This window comes from Helianthus annuus, chromosome 5 (genome assembly GCF_002127325.2).
Source record: "Helianthus annuus cultivar XRQ/B chromosome 5, HanXRQr2.0-SUNRISE, whole genome shotgun sequence".
Taxonomy (NCBI): domain Eukaryota; kingdom Viridiplantae; phylum Streptophyta; class Magnoliopsida; order Asterales; family Asteraceae; genus Helianthus; species Helianthus annuus.
The window spans coordinates 174,299,644-174,319,869 of record NC_035437.2 but is presented as its reverse complement, the minus strand read 5'-3'; the positions used below and the strand labels follow the sequence as shown (position 1 = coordinate 174,319,869).

At 36.8% G+C, this 20,226-nt stretch overlaps 1 protein-coding gene across 5 annotated transcripts; it reads left to right on the top strand.

The window, feature by feature from the left end:
• Window positions 1-678: 678 nt before the first annotated feature.
• On the top strand, window positions 679-15,409 carry LOC110942246 (serine/threonine-protein kinase STY46). Of its 5 annotated transcripts, none has more exons than XM_022183997.2 (16): window positions 679-1,423; window positions 3,400-3,514; window positions 3,636-3,709; window positions 3,883-4,002; window positions 4,118-4,190; window positions 4,663-4,773; window positions 5,605-5,655; window positions 10,803-10,942; window positions 11,348-11,455; window positions 11,560-11,633; window positions 12,431-12,606; window positions 12,688-12,783; window positions 13,318-13,398; window positions 13,513-13,563; window positions 14,021-14,161; window positions 15,094-15,409. In XM_022183997.2, the coding sequence occupies exons 1-16, from the start codon at window positions 1,242-1,244 to the stop codon at window positions 15,109-15,111; spliced, it is 1,611 nt and encodes a 536-aa protein (XP_022039689.1). In that variant the 5' UTR covers window positions 679-1,241; the 3' UTR covers window positions 15,112-15,409. The 5 variants fall into 5 exon arrangements, with proteins under 5 accessions (XP_022039689.1, XP_035846319.1, XP_022039691.1 ...); XM_035990426.1 differs by having other exon boundaries at window positions 680-1,423; window positions 3,889-4,002; XM_022183999.2 differs by having other exon boundaries at window positions 698-1,423; window positions 15,102-15,407.
• Window positions 15,410-20,226: the final 4,817 nt, after the last annotated feature.

Below are 20,226 nucleotides of genomic sequence, written 5' to 3'. Positions count from 1 at the left end.
TAAAAAATAATATTAAAAAGTATGTGTTAGCAGATCCAAATAAAATGATCAATTATATCGTTTCACAACCTTTTAAAACTCACCCAGTGAATACAAGTGCGCACACTCTTTTGTTCAAAACTTGACTATTTACGCATAAAAAAAATATCATTTTTGTGCTGGTTAGACATTTGTGTCGCGAATATGACCCGCTAGGGTTTTATTAACCATGATACATATAATAGTCAATATGATAATTTAATAACATATCATGATGATTTTAATAAACAAACTTATCCAATCCTTATCCTCTTAAATCTTTTCATAGTTACAAAATAAGAAATAAAATCAATATCGTCTTAAATCTTTTCATAGTTACAAAATAAGAAATAAAATCAAACACTCTCTTAAACTTTTTCATAGTTTACAAGATAAGAAATAAAATCAAACACCTTCTTAAACTTTTTCATAGTTACAAAATAAGAAATAACATCAAACACCCTCTTAAACTTTTTCATAGTTACAAAATAAGAAACAAAATCAAAACAAGTATAAAGTCAAAATACTAAATTACAAGAGTCTAGTAGAATAACACAAAGTAAAACCTCCTGTCACTCTATCATTCCCCTGAAAAAATGCTGACCCCCTTTGTCATTACCTTCATATAAAAAAAGCATATGATCTAATTGCTTATTGCCTCTAAATTCCAATTGCCCTAAAAATTCTTTCACAATATTCACCCCTAAATTACCAAACTACCCTCCCCACTAACCCTTCACATCCACGTAAATACCCACACCATTCATACCCTTTCTTGTCATTTCACACCCCAACCAACTTCACAACCCTATCCACTCCACCTTTTCACTTTCTCTCTCACACACTTCACCTAAACACACAGTGACAAATATGAAAAACCCCTTCAAAAAGCCTCACTTCCTTTCAAAGTTTTTTCTTCAAATGGTGAAAGACCTCTCTAATGTCTAAAACCTCTATGGTTGACCAAATTACCCTTACGAATCCTCCAAATCCACCAACTTACCCTCGCTCTTTCTAGATTCCGTCAACGAAAACCGTCAAAGATCCCTCCCACCGCCACCGCAAACCGCCACCGTAACGCCGCCGTTAACCGCTCGTTTTCACCTTTTCCGGCGAGATTTGTTTCCGTTACGGTTTTTAACATGGAGTAAACGTGTACATTGAAAGTTTGAAACAATTTTTCAAACAATTTGTGAAGGAATTCGTGAAACAGTGTGTGAATAATGGATTTAGTTGAAGGAGTAGGTGAGAGTTCTTCACCGCCGAGGAGTTTTACCGGTTTTAGCGGTTACGAGATAGCGAATGATGTGTATAATCGGTTAGTGGAGATTCACAACGAAGAGGTTGTTGCTAATCCTGAGTTTCGTGAGCAATTGGAAGCGCACTTCAGTCGGTTACCTGCTAGGTATATGTAGATTATCAATTTGTATGATATTATTTGTAGAATTTGGTTACATATTGAGGTTTCGAGTGTGTGTATGTGTGCGTTTTGACGCATTATTTTGTTGATTATGTTGTTCCTGCAGAATTCGGTTAGATATTGAGTTTTTGAGTGTGTGTTTGTGCGGTTTTACGCGTTATTTGTTGATTATGCTGTTCCTGATGATTTCAACTGCAGAATTCGGTTACATCTCGAGTTTTTGAGTGCGTTTTGACGCATTATTTGTTGATTATGCTGTTCCTGATGATTTCAACTGCAGAATTCGGTTACATCTCGAGTTTTTGAGTGCGTTTTGACGCATTATTTGATTGATTATGTTGTTCCTGATGATTTCATCTGCAGAATTCGGTTACTTATCGAGTTTTTGAGCGTGTGTATGTGCGTTTTGATGCATGATTTGATTGATTATGAATTCATGATTTAGGTTTTGATGTTAATTTTTTGATTGTGCTTGGAATTTATGATTAGGTAGCTTAACAATGCAATTATGGAAAAAGTGTTGTTAATCAGTTGATTAGGTAGCTTAACAATACAATTATGGAAAAGTGTTGTTAATCAGTTGATTACTTTGGATTACAGGGAATAGATTTGATGATATGTTAATTATATTATTGTTATTGTTATTAATATAAAGGAGTGCTTGCGTGTACGTTTTTTAATGCTTTTGTTTAACTTTATTGTGGTTATGTTGATAACTCCTGTATGAAGTGGATTTATCATAGCTATTGTTATGTTTAGTATGTGTAAAAGAAAGTGTGTAAAATGGTGACGATTTGTTTTTGACTTTTTGAAATTTTGTTTCTGTATTTTTAGTAAAGTGACACACCAACACGTTTTTGATTAATTATCATTTATATTTATATTTATATTTATATTTATATTTGTGTTTATTTAGGAACAAGCACAAATGTTTTAGAACATAAGGAATAGAATTTGGTATAAAAAGGCTTAATAAGTGCGATTCTTTACTTTTTGGTGATTCTGATCCAGTGTTCAATAATTGTGTTGTAATTTCCATTTTTAACCTGAGATTAAGTTAAATTTTAATCAATTTTCATGCAATAGAAGGTGTGAGAACTGTATCTGTACATATATGTAAATATTGAAAAAAAGACAGTTTCAGTTGTATGTTCTCGGATTTGCAAATTGTTATGAATTATGGGAAAGGAAAGGACGAGAAAGGAAAAAAAAGATGTCTTTCCCACCATTTCCTCCCAAATCGGAAGGAAAGAAAAACTAAAGAATTTAGCCTAGTTTTCCTTTCTTTTCCTTCCTTAAATGAAACTCGGGAATATGACATGTTTTATTTTCCTTTCTTTTCCTTCCTTAAATGAAACTCTGGAACACAAAATATTTTTGCTTTCTTTTTGTTTCTTTTCCTTTCCTTCCATTAGTAAACTCTGGAACACAGAGTTAGGGTATGTTTGGCATGAAGCTTTTAGGAGCTTTTAGGAGCTTCAAGCTTTAAGCTTTTAACAAAAAGCTCCTACTTAATAAAAAGTCTTGTTTGGTTGAAGCAGCTTTAAGCTTTTAGGTTAGGAGCTTGAAGCTTTTGGTTGAACGCTACTACTAGTAGCGTTTAGAAGGAGCTACAAGCTTTTAGAGAAAAATGACTATTTTAACCTCTCAAAATAAGAAACTTTTTAATGCACCAACTTTCTAAATTTTTAGTTATGTCTATTTTGGTAATTTTATACATTTTATTAAAAGCTCCAGCTACTCTACCAAACACCAAATATATCTAAAAAGCTACAGCTACTAGCTACCAGCTACAGCTACCAGCTTCCAGCCACCAGCTACCAGCTTACAGCTTTCAGCTACCAGCCACCAGCTACTTTTGCCAAACATACCCTTAGTGTACATTGGAGGTTTTTTTAAAATTTAATATCTTCATAATTATGATTCTGTCATTAATATTCTGATGCGCCTTTTTGTGCCAGTTATGCGCTGGATATCAACATGGATCGAGTTGAAGATGTATTGCTACATCAGAAGCTCCTAGTCTTGGCCAAGGATCCGGAAAATCGACCCGTATTTCATGTCCGCTTTTTGGAGGTAATGGCTAATCACACTCTGCATTATGATTTTCGCCTCTGTGTGTGTGGTTTCATAGTTATAGCTTAATCATATTCCTTACCTTTTTGCCTGTTGCTGGTCCTATAATTGAGCATTGCAGAATTTCTGGACTCGAGCAGATGGTGATGAAGACCAACAAGACTTAATTGCGGGACCCGCATTATCACATGGCAGGTATGTTTGCAATGCAATCTTTATTTCAACACACAAACACACACACATATATGTGTGTATGTATCATTTGTATCACTTTGTCTTGCATATGACAGTTTCTGATTTTGCTGTTTTCTTGTTGTCTAAAGATGTATGCTTGTCTTTTACGGTACTTGTTTCACTTATTTGTAAAGTGATAGGAACCATGAGATGGGTTTTGAACCTTGTTCTAAAATGGAGGACCTAAACTTGGACTTCCGAAGAAATTCTCTTGACAAGGACAAAGGGGATCTTGATGGAGATTCTTTCTCAAGGTACTGTATATGAGAGATCTGGTGTATATATTCTCTTTGCAACTCTCATAAAAACTGCTTACTTTATGTTCCATGTGTTTGTTATTATGACCAATTGACCATTAATGTTTCACAGGCAAGACGATATCCATGTGCCGATTCATGAAGTGATATTTTCAGCTGTTGACAAGCCAAAACTTCTCAGTCAGGTATCTCGGTGAAGGACAACATGATACACTCTTTGAATTTCAGTCCTCAAATTACTGTATTTCTTTGCTATGCAGTTAATATTGGTGATATATCGGTTATATCGGTCCCTTAGTAAAATATCGGTGACAAATATCGGTCAAAATATTATCGGCGATATTTGACCGATATATCACCGAAGTTTGACCGATATAACCGATATATCACCGATATTTGACCGATCTATATATCACTGAATTATTGGTGTTAAATTGCTATATATATAAATTCTGCATTATATTAAAATTACCGATATCCCACTGATATCTCACCGAGATAACCTATATATTTCAAATATCGGTCCTTGACCGATATCCGATATTTTACCGCATTAACTGCATAGTTTCTTTGATCTAATGGTTCGATTGCTAATGGAAAAATGATGGCTTATCAATTCAAGGTTTACATGTTTTAACATGTTTTCTTGTCATCCAGCTTTCAGCTTTGCTTTCTGACATAGGACTGAACATACGAGAAGCACATGTGTTTTCAACGACTGATGGCTATTCTTTGGATGTGTTTGTGGTTGATGGATGGCCCCTTGAGGTAAATCTGTTTTTTTTTTTTTTTTTTTTTTTTTTTTTTTTTTTTTTTTTTCCGTGTGGTGTCAGGATATTAATAACAAGAGCAAAATGCCATTTTCTTCCATGAGGTTTGGCCAGTTTTGTGACTTTCGTCCAAAGGTTTGTTTTTTAGCATCTGGGTCCAAAAGGTTTGAAATCTTGCCATTCATCCGGCTCGTTAACTCCATCCATTTTCTCCGTTAAGTCAGGGGTATTTTAGTCTTTTTTGTTAACTTAAAGTGCAATTCCGTCTTTTTCACTTTATGTAAAAAGACCGAATACCCTGAAAAAGACTGAATTGCCCTTTAAGTTAACAAAAAAGACGGAAATACCCCGACTTAACAGAGAAAAATTGGCGGAGTTAATGAGCCAGATGAAAATGACAGGATTTCAAACCTTTTGGATCCACATGCGGAAAAAACAAACCTTTGGACGAAAGTCACAAAACTAGCCAAACCTCATGGACGAAAATGGCATTTTACTCTGATAACAATATAATGTAATGGGGGTGGGAATAGAATTCTAAACCCAACACCTTTGGTGAAGTTAGAGTATGTCTAAATTGTGGTCTTGATATCCAACTTTGAAATCTAAACTCATAAACCAAACACCTCTATTAGGACTGAAAGTCATTCTTTCATTCCCATAAAAACAAACACTACCATATTTTGTTATGCTGTTAGCTGTGAGGAAGCTACTATTGGAACCCAATGGTTGGGCCAATACACGCTTGGTTAAAAAGGATTATTGTGTTTAAACAATACTAGATGAGATATATTCGTGGTGATATTTGAATGTTGTTCTGTTTGGCCAGGAAACACAGGCTTTACATGCAGCAGTGGAGAGAGCAATTGCTGGGAGTGAGGTACTTCATATCTACTAACATTGCTTATGGTGTTCACTCTGTTTCTACTTTCTAATAATATGGATCTCAGTGTTCAGTTGTGAAGGGTTGCTTTTTTAATTATCTGGTGTCTGGGCAAATAAATCATGTTTGAACTTTGAAGTAGTATGTATGATAGTGGTCGTAATGTGATGCCGATACTACTTACTAGTTTCTATAAGTGGAGTTTCTTGTTTATGAGTTTTGTTTATCCTGCATATTTATTGGCGGTTAAATTGTGTTGAGTGGGAGAAAGAGTGTTATGCATTACCTTTGATTTTTCATAATCTCAACTTTTGATGATAGACACTATTAGTTAATGAGGACGGAGGCGTAAATTTAGACATAAGAAGTGTAGAAGGAAATCTAATGAACCTATATAATATACATGTATATATATACGTGTGTGTAAGAATGTGAGTAAAGAGGCATAGAGTACTAGTACAACCAACACTTTATGGTTTGGTGCGAAGTAGTCAAAAGTGCATTAGGTGCGCACCTAGCGGCTTAGGTGAGGCACAACCTCGGCACCTTAAACACATCAAGGTTGCACCAACCGAAACGAAACAAAACCCGTCTTGAACCAATTAGAACTAGTTTCAAAAGGTCCGAGCCAGAGAAAACCATTCTAAACCAGACAAAAACCAAGGCTGCACCATCCTGAACGGATGTGTGTCTTGCTTGTCTCGGGCATGCACTTTTTTTGTCTTAAGCTTTTGTAGTTGATGGGCTTTTGTAGCGGATCTCTCGATTGTTTACTAGTTACTCCGAATGCTTAGTGCTTGATGACTGGGAGATATCTCGTGGTACGCTTGTACGCTTGACGTGATTCTGTGGATGATTATCAACCTCTAGAGGTCTTCTCATATGATGGTTATATGGATCACACACATACGTAGTCCTTGTCTGCGTTAGACTACTTTGGATGACTTCTATACCATGACGCCTACGCATAGTTGTTTCGCATAGAATCTTCTTTGAGACAAATATCTATCTCATAGGAGGCAGAGGATTTGCAACTGTGAGGTTTATTAAATGCATACTCATAATCAATGCCACAACGATTAACGAGTAGCCTTTGCTCCAAGCCAAGAAGGGAGCAACAAAGGTCAAGCTTTGCAAGGATGGCCCATGCAAAGATGGCCCATTTGCATCCCACATAACCCTCTTTAGATAGAACGGGGTTCCACAAATCTTGTTATCTTCACTTCACATTGCCATCTTGTCATACATGGGAATGTACCATGCTTATCTAGTGCGTTTGTCACATATGTGGGAATAAAGATGCTATGCACGTATTTGGTGAATGGGGAGTATGAATGGTTTTGCTTATGAGTTACTAGAATGATATATACGTGAGGTTGTTGGTCTTGATATGTTGATGCTTTAGACAATATCTTGGTATGAAGGCATAGGAAATTGTGAATTTGGTGGTCTAGAAGACACTGCACACATGATAATGGTTATGTTAGATGACATCAATCTCAAAGAGACTTATTCCAAGTGTGCAACAAGAGAAACAATGTTAAAGTAACTTATTATAAAGAGCTACGAAAAGAGAACTAGCAATCATTAACGTTCGAGATAAGTAAAAGCCGAATGTCTACAAGTTTTGTTAGTAACATCTTTGATCATTTTGGATGTGAGGATAACCAACATATACATTTGATGGATTTGAAGTCTAGTTTGTTCCCGCACAAGTTGGAGTTAAAACATAGCAAACACAACCATTGAATTAGGCCTTTAATTAAAATTGACGTAAGAAGAAAGAAAATGGTTAGGTGTATGCAAAGTGTTCAACCATAGTGTTATCAAAACTCGTATGCATCACACGTCTTTTCGATAGTGCAATATCTAGCGTTAGATGTTCATTATCACAAGCGATTCTCATTTAAATGGAGTATTTAGCCAAATTGGCTATAAGAAGAGATAAACCTAAAAAGGAATATCATAAAGGTATTAAGGGAACAAGATATAACTTTTATGATGTCTAAAGTACTCCAAAATCGATTTAGTTGACTATGCCAAATTCTCTTAGATTTTTCTAAGTGATATTCAAGTTCGGTGCACGAGGACAGAGTGATTTTCCATTACGTTCTCTTACAATAGGACATATGAATAACGAGTCCCTTGTGTGCATCAGAGGCTATTAGTTAATCTCTTAATGCGTTGAACTCATTAAGACAATTGATTTCACATGTATGATTTGCGAATTGTATGCCAATTTATTTTCTAAGTATGCACGTCGTTGTCGGTTGCCAAAGGCATATTAAAGTTTAGGCCTTCGAATAATATAGTATCACATCCACTCTTTATGAGCGAAACCGACATTTCTTCAAGTTTGTTATGCTTGCGAGTTTGTTATGCTTGCAAGTGCTTGAAGATGAGTTCCTTGTGACTTTTCTAAAGGGAGTACAAGCTTGTTTGTAGAGTGACGCTTTGGAGTTACGAGGAGCGAGGCACTTGTAAATTGCTTGGATCATAACTTTCAACACATGCACTATATAAAATATGAAGGATGACAACCATAAATAATGCACCTCAAGTGTTAGGAAATCGACAATTAGGATGACAAACACAAATAATGCACGGTTAGGAAAGTTATATCGCATGGAAGCAAAAACATAGTAATATACATGGTACAAGATGAACACAGTTGCATGCCCATGGTTGTATAAGGCATTGGACTCTCAGATGAATGAAGGTTGCACAAAACTTAGGTGACAAACTAGACTTCACAACTTGACACAAACAAAGGTCATGGATAACGTACACAATCACATGTTCTTGTTGCCATAGGGAGTGTGCAAAGTATGGTCTATAAGTTTTCCGTCTAATACATGTGAAGGCATCTCATTGCTTAGAATTTCACCTATTCTTCCATAATTGGTTAAACTAAATATTTATGAGCCACATTGAAAGGATGAAGATCTTTCTTTTAAGTAATGTTATTGTGCCTATGTTATATTGGGCACAGGATGACGTGCTACATCCTCTACTTTTAGACGCAAATTTTGGAATTAGGGGTGACATTTTCTGACACGACCCACAAATTTTGGAATTAGGGGTGACATTTTTTGACACGACCCAGAACACAACACGAAAATAATCACGTTTTGGGTTGTCATATATAAACATGACCCTTTTCAACTCATATATTATAACCCACATTTACAACTTCAATACAACCGGTTCACAGTCCGCCAACCTTGGCTCGTTTAGATAAATGGTTTTAACGAGTTGTTTACCGATTACACTATTTTAAGTGTGTTCGGATAGGTTGGTGTCTGTGTCACGAATAAGTACGTGGTTCACGTTTGGGTCCAACGATTCAACCCGACACGATTGACATCAATCGGAATTCTCTTTTGCATTATCAGATAATAGGTTTGACGTTTCCTTAATATAGCCTAATGGGGACAAAAGATTCACTTGTTGATTTTACCCAAGTAATGCTAGAGATCTTATTAATAAGTTTAATGAGGTATTTTAAACCAACAAGCAACTTGATGGGATGTGGTCCCCACAATTAGAATGTAAATTATGGGTGCTCTTCATGAAGGAAAATCCACATTGTTGCAAGAGGTTCTCTGTTTCATACCAAACAAGAGAACTCAACCCAAAAGACTAGTCTGGTGGGTGAGTGGGCTCATTCGGTATATAAGGGTGAAAGGGGTGCTCCCCTCGTGAGCGTAACTTCCCACCAATGATTTCTTGCCATGTCAAGTTCCCTCTCCAACTCCCCTCTTGCCCTTAATCACAAGGGCTGGTTTCACCCAAACCATTTTAAAAAAAAAAAGAAAAATGTATGATTGGTTGGAAAATAGGGGGGCCCACTATACACCCCTCTCTCTCCTCTTCCCTCCTCTCCTCTACAAGCGGTGAACACTCCCCGCACCCTAGCTTGCTGCACGGTTAGGGAAGGGCCGGTGGCGGTGTTGCCGCGCGGTGAAAGCCCACCCCGCACCACCCCCTTCACCCTAAACCCCACATCTGTTGCCTATGCAACCAATGCGGGACAAGTCCCATACCTTGCAATGGTTTTAGTTCGTAACATCCTCTTGGCATAACGCTTGGATGTCATGTCCGGTTACAATTAGATTGTCACTTTCTCTCATGCTTGTGGAAAATACTAAGTAGGGATGTTAAGGTACGAGACAAATGAAATACATATCTATTTAAAAGCTTCCATGATGATTCTTTGTGTAATGTGAACGTCACATAGCCTATACCACTTTCATTGACTAGCGTAACACACACGATTGTTTTCTATTTCGCGTCATGTGCTTGATAACACTTGAATTGGCTAACTTGTAGTTGTTGGGTGCAAACCAAATCTCACTTAGGTAAAATATAGATTCCATAGTATTGGAGTGCATAAAACTTGAAATTTTAGGAAGTTTGTGTGGATGGGCATAAAGTTTTTTGTTAGTTTTTGATGTAGCATATTAGGTCATGTTTTTTAAGTTAACAATTTAATGTTTATAGTTGCTTTGTTAGTATGTAGTTTCTTCAAAGATATTTGACCTTGTTACCAAATATATCTTAGTTATGTAACTTGGTGTTAATTGTTATTGATGATAATATAAAGATTTCTAAGTTAATTTCCCAGTTACTAAAATTTCTATTTTTTCACATTTTTTAATAGTTCTTACAATACGCATTCATTTCCAAATTTAGCAACCAAGAAAGATAGTTATCTTTTCATACACAGCTTCCTAAACAGAACTATATAAAAGTAATCTTGTGGAGATTTAAACCGTATTTTGTTGATCTAGGAAGAGGACGCTATATCATCGTCTATATTATTCATAGTGAACGTTATTTTTAACCATTTGTAGAGACCCCCCTTTAATAATTTAATATACTGCATCGTCTCTTTGTTATCTGTCAAGATATTTGCTCCCTGTAATCTTTATTTCTTAATTTCATACACGCTTCAAATATAGCAGTCTGTTCAGGTTCTGTAGTACAATCACTAGTTGTGTACTTGTGTTGACATCTATTTAAGTTTCTGTATTAAATAGTTGACATCATTTTAATTACCGTATAGTTCGTTTTAGGAAGCCGTGTATCGAAGATAATTATCACGATTTCTTCTGTAAATTTCGTTACCTTCTACTTTGCAGGGTTCGTGGCCCGGTTCTTCACGGTCAAAATCAGTTATAGAAGGGGCACCAGCCGCTCAAGCTAGTTTTGTAGATACGGAGATAGATATAAGATTACTGAAGATAGAGGAAAAAATTGGATCTGGATCTTGTGGAGATTTGTAAGTGGATATTAATTTAGTAATATAATAATAATTATTATTATTAAATATTTTTATGTAGCATATTTTATAATACTTATTTACAAACATAATGAGTTTTTATATTTCTTAGAGTTAATTACACATACAGTTCTTGTGGTTTATTGAAAGTAACACCTTTTGAGTATTAACAGAAAATTATATAAGGGTATTTTAGTCATTTTACACTGATTTAACAGAAAAATTAACGGCAGTTAGCCTTGATACTTAAAGGTGTTACAAAATCGAAACCATAGAACCTGAACCTGTTACAAAAAAAAAGTTCGTAGTCAAAGGTGTTACTTTCAATAAACCACAAGGACTATCTATGTAATTAACTCTTTCTTATATTTGATTTTGCTCTGATCATCTTTTACTCATGGCAAGGCACCGTGGAGTGTATCTCGGTCAGGATGTTGCTGTAAAAATTCTAAAATCTGAAACCCTAAATAAAGCACTTGAGGATGAGTTTTGTCATGAAGTAGCCATTCTCCGGTAACTTTTTTGTTGCATCATGTTATTTTTGATCAAAACGTTTTTGCATACGTTATAGGTGTATATATATTGTGACAACCGTTTGCTTTAATTAATCTTTGCAGAGAGGTCCAGCATAAAAATGTTGTTCGTTTTATTGGCGCGTGTACAAAGCAACCTACCCTGTGCATAGTAACAGGTACTAAAGTTCTGGATGTTTATTTTTTAGATAGTAGCTACCTTTTAAAAAAAAAGAGTAAAATGCCATTTCGTCCCTGAGGTTTGGCCAGTTTTGCAACTTTCGTCCAAAGGTTTGTTTTCCCGCATCTGGATCCAAAAGGTTAGGTTTGGCCAGTTTTGCAACTTTCGTCCAAAGGTTTGTTTTCCCGCATCTGGATCCAAAAGGTTTGAAATCTTGCCATTTTCATCCGGCTCGTTAACTGCATCCATTTTTCTCCGTTAGGGGTATTTCCATCCTTTTTGTTAACTTAAAAGGGCAATGCGGTCTTTTACACTTTATGTAAAAAGACCGAATACCCTTGAAAAAGACTGAATTGCCCTTTAAGTTAACAAAAAGACGGAAATACCCCTGACTTAATGGAGAAAAATGGATGGAGTTAACGAGCCGGATGAAAATAGCAAGATTTTAAACCTTTTGGATCCAGTTGTGCAAAAACAAACCTTTGGACGAAGGTCGCAAAACAGGCCAAACCTCAGGGACGAAAATGACATTTTACTCTAAAAAGAAGCGATAGGCGTTGCTCTCTGTACAACCAAATAAGCTTATGTACAACCAAAAGCTGCTTCTGTTTCATTTGTTTTACATCATAGCCTTATTATCAAGTAACACTTTCATCCTTTTGGTAGTTTTTTACACATCTACATACCCAATACCTTGGTCTTACTCTGACAAAAGCATGATTTGTTTATTTACTTTTTATTTTTTAATAATTTTGACTTGACCCTTATTGTGGCTTTTATTTCTTGATCTTGCAGAATACATGTCTGGAGGCAGCGTTTATGAGTATTTGCATAAGAACCATCACACTTTAACACTTTCTCAGTTGGTGAAGTTTGCGATAGATGTTTGTAGAGGGATGGAGTACTTACATAAGAACAATATTATTCATCGGGATCTCAAGACGGCAAATTTGCTACTCAACGGAGCTAATGTGAGTTTATTGTTTTTGGTTCTTAAAAATTTAAATCTAAGTCAACAATGCACGTTAAATCTAACTTCATTTTTTCTTTAGGTTGTAAAGGTGGCTGATTTTGGGGTGGCCCGCTTTCAGAACCAAGCTGGAGTTATGACAGCCGAAACCGGAACATATAGATGGATGGCTCCTGAGGTTGTCTCATGTCCTAAAAAATTTAATGAGTAAAATGCCATTTTCGTCCCTGAGGTTTGGCCGGTTTTGTGATTTTCGCCCAAAGGTTTGGTTTTCCGCATCTGGATCCAAAAGTTTTGAAATCTTGCCATTTTCATCCGGCTCGTTAACTCCATCTATTTTTCTTCATTAAGTCAGGGGTATTTCTGTCTTTTTTGTTAACTTGAAGGGCAATTCGGACTTTTTCACTTTATATACAAGCATTAGCATAATGTACAAGTATTCAAAAGACCGACTTGCCCTTTAAGTTAACAAAAAGACGGAAATACCCCTGACTCAACGGGGAAAAATAGATGGAGTTAACGAGCCGGATGAAAATGGCAAAATTTCAAATCTTTTGGATCCAGATGTGAAAAAACAAACCTTTGGACGAAATTCGCAAACTGGCCAAACCTCAGGGATGAAAATGACATTTTACTCTTTAAGTTTATTTAAGAAATAAAATTATTACTGAAATAACATAATTTCTGCTTTTCTGTATTGTTCTGTGTATAGATTATAAATCATCAACCCTATGATCAAAAAGCCGACGTTTTCAGTTTTGCAATTGTTTTGTGGGAGCTCGTGACAGCTAAGGTTGGGAGTGTCGTTTTACTTAACTGAAAGACCGGCTTTAATTCCGACATATGATACTGTTATGGCCTTAGAATGTAATTTCACTTAACTTATTTTTATTTATTCACATTGTAGATTCCGTATGATAACATGACACCGTTGCAAGCAGCCTTGGGAGTAAGACAGGTCAGTGCTCGTCTCTACTTGGTTATACATTTGAAGTCAAAGGGAGGCTATTGATATATAACGTAAATGTTTTATATAAAATTTAAAGTACACGGATGATCCCTGTGGTTTACCAAAAATTTGGATTTGGTCCCTATCTTTCCAAAAGTACACGAAAGGTCCCTGTGGTTTGCATTTTTGTAACTCATTTAGTCCCTAGTCAACAAATCTAATTAGCATGTCCAAGTTAGGGACTAAATGCGTTACAAAGTGCAAACCATAGGGACCATCCATGTACTTTTGGAAAAAGCTGGGGACTAAATGCGTTACAAAGTGCAAAACACAGGGACCATTTGTGTACTTTTGGAAAGATAGAGACCAAATCCAAAATTTTGGTAAACCACAGGGACCATCCGTGTACTTTACTCTAAATTTTAATTGAGAATCTAAGGGTATACTGTACTTTTTTAACTTTTAGGGACGTCGTCCGGATCTTCCTACAAATACACACCCGAAGGTGTTGGAATTGATGCAAAGATGTTGGGAAACTGATCCTAGCATCCGCCCTTCGTTTTCTGAAGTCAAAGTTGAGCTCGAAAGATTACTCCAAGAAATTGAGGTACAAAACATACCACTTCGGTAATAATAAGAAAATCTATTTTTAAAAAGTAAATAAGAGGTCACAAGCACTTTGTAGGTTGATTGTTACGTCGGTAATTTTGCCCTATTCACTTAACATGTTCTATGCAGTTAATATCAGTCATATATCGGTTATTGGTCCGACGGTCCCCATGTAAAATATCAGTGTCAAATATCGGTACCGATATTATCGGCGAGACTGATATTCGAGATATTTGAGTGATATATCACCGATTTTTCCGATATCAGTACCTATCTTCTTAGTAATACCATTCGTATTTCTACTTATTGCTGCTATTAGTGTTTAAAAGTCTTAGGGGCCGTTTGGCAACATCTGAATGGTTAAGTGCTGAACCACCATTAAGAGCCTGTATAATGCTTAACCGTTCAGAGGCAAATGTCTGACCAATTCAGATTAGAGGTCTTAACCATTCAGACTCTGTATAATGCTTATCCATTCAGAGGCAAATGTCTGAATCATTCAGACATCTGCTCGTGAAACAAACAGTCTGAACCAGTAAGAGGTCTGAACCATTAAGAGCCTCGTTAAGAGGTAAACAAACAACCCCTTAATTGTTAATTGTTAGTGTTGTAAGTCTTAATGAATTTCTACTTGCTGGTGTTGTTAGTGTTTTGCAAGTTGCAAAAGGTTAATTTGTTAAATGGTAGGAGAATATACTGAAAAACTAGTGTTAATTGCTATATATATAAATTCTTCATGATATTAAGATTACCGATATCCCACCGCGATAAATCTCAAATATCGGTCCTTGACCGATATCTGATTGTTTACCGCATTAACTGCATAGACTGTGTCACACACGTAAAATAGAATTAAAAAAAAAAAAAAAATGACGTGACGTTTGAAAGTCGCATAAAGTTGCTGAAACATTATACTCCGTAACTAATTAGTTTCGGAGTGATGTCTGATTTTGCAGGGGACGGGGGCGAACGGGAGTTGAGGTAGGTATGTTTTGAGTATAGTAAAAAAGGGTATCTAGTAGATGATAAATGATAATAGGGAGTGTACAGAAATATGAAGGAAAGAAACAACAGACGAAGATATCCAATAGAATGAATGAATGAACAGCTTGTAATAGAATACATACTCCAACCTTGTTGTTCACCAAAGCTATGTTTTGTGTGTTGATAAGACTGCATCTAGTTGTTAGTGAAAGTGGATCCTGAGGGGATATTTTAGGCCAACTCGAATTATGTTCTTTTTATATTTGTGGGCTGGATCAATTTTGAATGTATTTGGGCTGTTGGTATAGTAAATGGGCCAGGCCTGGTTGTTTGATGGCTTGGGCGCTTGGCTATGTTATGGAGATCTCCCCTTACATAGGACCGTAAGGGATACCCATTTACTTGAGCCGAACATATGAACAAAAACAGACCGAAGGCAGTAGGGTGAGTTACGAATGACGAGTGCCTGGCTCCATTGGCCCAAATTGTTTTTAGCATTTTGGAATTTTGAGTTTTGAGCTGATGTGAGCTGGTCTAGTACACGGCCCATGGCCTAAGCCATGTAATATTAATAAATTTCATGTGCTTTCGGGTGTAGGTTTAGTTGGTGTTTGAGTTAGCCGTTAAAAAAAGCAGTTTGGGTGTAAAAACTTTTCGAGACTAGGAAATTGTATAAACAGTAGGGCCGTTAGATGAACTTATAGGTTAGGGTAATTATGGATGCAACCTCAAATTAACAAAGATTACCCTAGTGATTTCGAATAGAAGTTTACTGACATGGCTCTTCCATCGACGATCTACTGCTCCCTCTTAGTTGCAGATGCCCATGCCAGGCAGATACACTTAGGGGTGTAAACGAGCCGGGCCGAGCCCGAGCTCGACCAGGCTCGAGCTCGGCTCGTTAGGTTTTTATGAAGCTCGAGCTCGGCTCGGTTCGAGCCTACGTCTTTGAGCTCGAGCTCGGCTCGCGAGTAAAACCCAAAGCTCGAGCTCGGCTTAACTCGGCTCGAACTATTTTGAGAACAACCTTAAACGAGCTAAAAGCTCGGCTCGAGCTCACTTCAACATCGCCTAAACGAGCCAAAGCTCGGCTCTAGCTCGGCTCATCAATGTTATCATCATTATTAATATATTATATATTAAAAAATTAAAATTTTGTATGGGCTCGTTTGGGCTCGCGAGCCTAAACAAGCTTTGTACTTCGGGCTCGAGCTCGGGCTCGATAACAAAACGAGCTCTATTTCAGGCTCGGGCTCGGGCTCGTTAAGGCTCGGCTCGTTCGAGCTTTTAACCGAGCCGATCACGAGTAGCTCTCGAGCCTCTGGGCTTGTTTACACCCCTACATACACTTCTCGTTATCTTGTTCCTGGTCAAGCTCACTTCTCTTAGGAGATAGTAAGCAAGATTTTATACGCTAATTTCTACAGGTTCCTCGATAAACTGCAACTTGTCATGGATGCAATCTCAAATTTGAACTCTTTTCCTACATACTAAAGATTACCCTAGTGACTTATCTTAAAGGGACACACCCCTCCTCTTGATACATAGATATATATAGAAAGAGATAAAGTTAAAAGGGACGTGAAAATAACATTTAGAAGTGTGAAATCTATTTTAAATGGTCACCAACCTGTATTTCAATTCAAACTCAAAAGAAAAGGTCAAATTCCATCACCAGTTAAAAAAGGTCATGTATTTCGTTGAATGTCTAAAGTTTGTTTCTTTTGAAAGGCAAACTTTATATAAAAACATCCGCGGCTAGGAAACAACTAACTCGGGGTAGAACCAAAAGCAATTACTTGGAAAGGATGGGGAATTTAACCCACTCGGTTCAACCACTCTTACAACTCGAATTACGAATAGAAAACCCTAAAAACAAAACCGAAACAACAAAATCAAGTAAAGAATGTTGAAACGGGCTTTTACTTCCAAAAAGATCTTCATTCCTTGATCACCAAATTTTTCAGGTTATATAATACCCCAGTATTTTTTTTTTTTTATCAAAAAAGCAATTTCATTCCAATTATCAGGGCAAATTACATAAGGATAGCAGGTAGACGAGCAACAAACTGCGCCACCATCCCTTTTTGAATAGAAAACCCTAATCTACTAAAAACAAAGCCTCGCCCCTGAGGGGTCGAAAAGTTGCTATGGACCACACGCTGAACTCTAGACAAGAACCGAACTGCCTCTGGTGCCAAGGAGCCGAACGTGTCAAACCCCAGTATTAAAAAAATAAATAAAAAGATGCAATCGTTTAGGTTCGGAATAGTTTATTTTTCATTTTTGTATTGAAATAATTGATAAAAGAGTCAAATATTTTGCTATTGAACATGGGGTTGCGGCGTAGCTTGTTGTCCGTTTATATGCTATTCGTATGTAATTTTCCTAAATAAAAAACAAAATAAGAGAGTCTCGAGAATTAAGAAAAACACATATATATATAAATTTTGAACAGAAAAACAGTTATTAATTTTGCTACCATGTTTAAACATTAAAATCTAAATATCAATATGCTATATAAACTAGTTTTGTAATTAAAATCTATGTGGATTGTATTGAATGATTGCTAGCTAAGCTATCATGTTCAAACTTTAAACTTCTCATTAAATTATAATACAATTATTCTTTGACAAATTACAACACGTATTAAAGAAACTATTGCATTAAAAGCTAAAATGATCACACTTGACCCAAACTACATGAAAAAAGTTGAAATGAGAACGCAAATAATGCATGTCAAATTACCATACTCCTTTAAGACAATTCAGCATATGGAGTTTTACTATTTATGACGCCTCTTTTTCTTTTTCTAAATTGATTAAATTCCTACTTTTAGATTATACTTTAATGCAAAGTAAATGTGTCTTTGTCAATTTAAAAGTTAATTTTTTTTTATAGAATAAAACGTTAATGTCACCATGGTCATTAGCAATTAACCGGAAATGACTTCTAGTTCTACCATATTTCCATGAGGAAGACGAAAAGCGACAAGCATCATGGGGACTTGGTTAAAACCAGACAACTCAATAGGAATTTGGTTCTATGTTGTCAAAAGCGCACAAGGCGTGCGCCTGGGCGCATAAGCGCAACGCAGCCCACCTTGTGCGCTACAATTGGAAACGCGAAGCTTCAGGCTTTAAGGCGCAGCCCCGGGCCAATTTCTAGCCACAAAATGAAAAGAAAAAAACAAATAAGGCTAAAATCGACTTAAATAAGTCTGAAATCAATGTAAAATAACCTAAAGTAACCCTAAACAAGCCTAAAACGTATTTTAAACCCCTACATATGGTATTCTATAATTTATATTATACGCCTAGCTTTAGAAAACTCTTGCTTTTTAAGCGCCTAGGCACCCAAATCTGGGCTCGGCCTATGGGCCTTGGGCTTTTGACAACATAGATGTGGTTGAGATAGACAGACAAGACCAACATCGAACTGGACGAAAATAGACATACTAGATAAACATTAACAAACTGGATAGGAATTGGTAGGCAATACAGACAATGAACCGCATAATGTGTTTTGAACAAATAGATTGGAATCTGGGTTATACTCGAACAAATTGGTTGGGTGAACGATTAACAAAAGAATTAATCCCAATTATCAACAGAGAGATGATAGACAGGAGTTTGGAGAATGGGCGATATAAAGGTAATTTAGTCATTTACGTTTTTAAACATTATGATTTGTTTGAAAACAAGCCAAAAATCATTTGAAATTTCAAAGTAACTAGTTCCATCTGCATTACAATTCAAATACAATTTTAATTCTAGTACTTTCAAACTAATCACACGAACAAAACACCCACTAACAATCAAGTGGCGAGACACAAAAAAACTAGATTTTATTTAGAATACCTAACTCACTCTCCCATTAATCCTACATTTAAATTCATGTATATTGCTCACTACAGAATTAGAACCCTCAACTTTATGGGAGGAACACTTTTGTCCTGAGTTCAAGTCAAATAGACGACAAAGATTAAAAAGAAATTTCTCGTTCAAAAGAAAAAAAAAACGACAGGAATTAAAAAAAAAAAAAATTCTCCGTTCAAAAGGAAAAAAAACATATTTAGGTTATTATACGACAAAGACATGGATACACTACTAATACTTAGATTTATTTATTGCTAAAGTTTCCTAACATAGAAAGTCTTTCAGATTGATGTTTCTTATCTTCAAAATACAAAACTTACATTCGTTTTAACATGCCATTTGAAGGGGTATGGTTCCAGATCTCGCACCAACAAGGCCGTGAGTGACCATCACCCTTATCGAAAACCCCCACCGGCAAGAACTTATCTGTGCCCGTGCGAACACAGCGGTCGAATCCAATCGGTCAAGGGATGAGAAGACTTACCTTGTGTATGAAAATGGGTGTTACACATAGCGATGCGGCTGGCACCGCATCCTATGAACATTTTCGTCATGACAAGGGATCTGGACAACAACAACAGTCTCCACAAGCGGCGATGCGGCCTAGCACTGCATCCCGCACATGTCTTGGCCAAAGCGAGAACGCGGAAACAACAGCAGTTACCCCGAGCAGCGATGCGGCGCGGCGCGGCACCGCATCCTGCCCACGAGGCAAGTGGGACTGACACCACAGAGCAAGTGGCACCAATGACAGTCGCCTGTCAGCCCATACGTAAGCAACAGACTGACACCGCAGTAGGACGTGGCTCACCTCCACAACCGACAAGCCTGACACACCTGCATAAGGGCGGTGCGTTCTCAGTCTAGCCACTCAATTACCCTCCTTCAATCCTCGGCTATAAATACCCATCCCGAACCAGGTTTGAGGTATCGATTATTAACTCCCTCTCTACTACTACTATCACACACTTTGCTTCCCAAGCAAATTACTGATTCTCACGTCGGAGAGTGGTAACAAAGAGCACCCCCCACCCCTTCCTCATTGTTACGAGTCACGGTGTGTTTTTCCTTGTGCAGGAGACTGACCAGCGGACGATCCAGCCACCAATCCTCGGAAAGAAGAGATTAACCCTACTTGACGAGACCAATGAATTAATCTCTCTTGGTTAACAACTATTTCACCACCATTCTTGCTAACCAA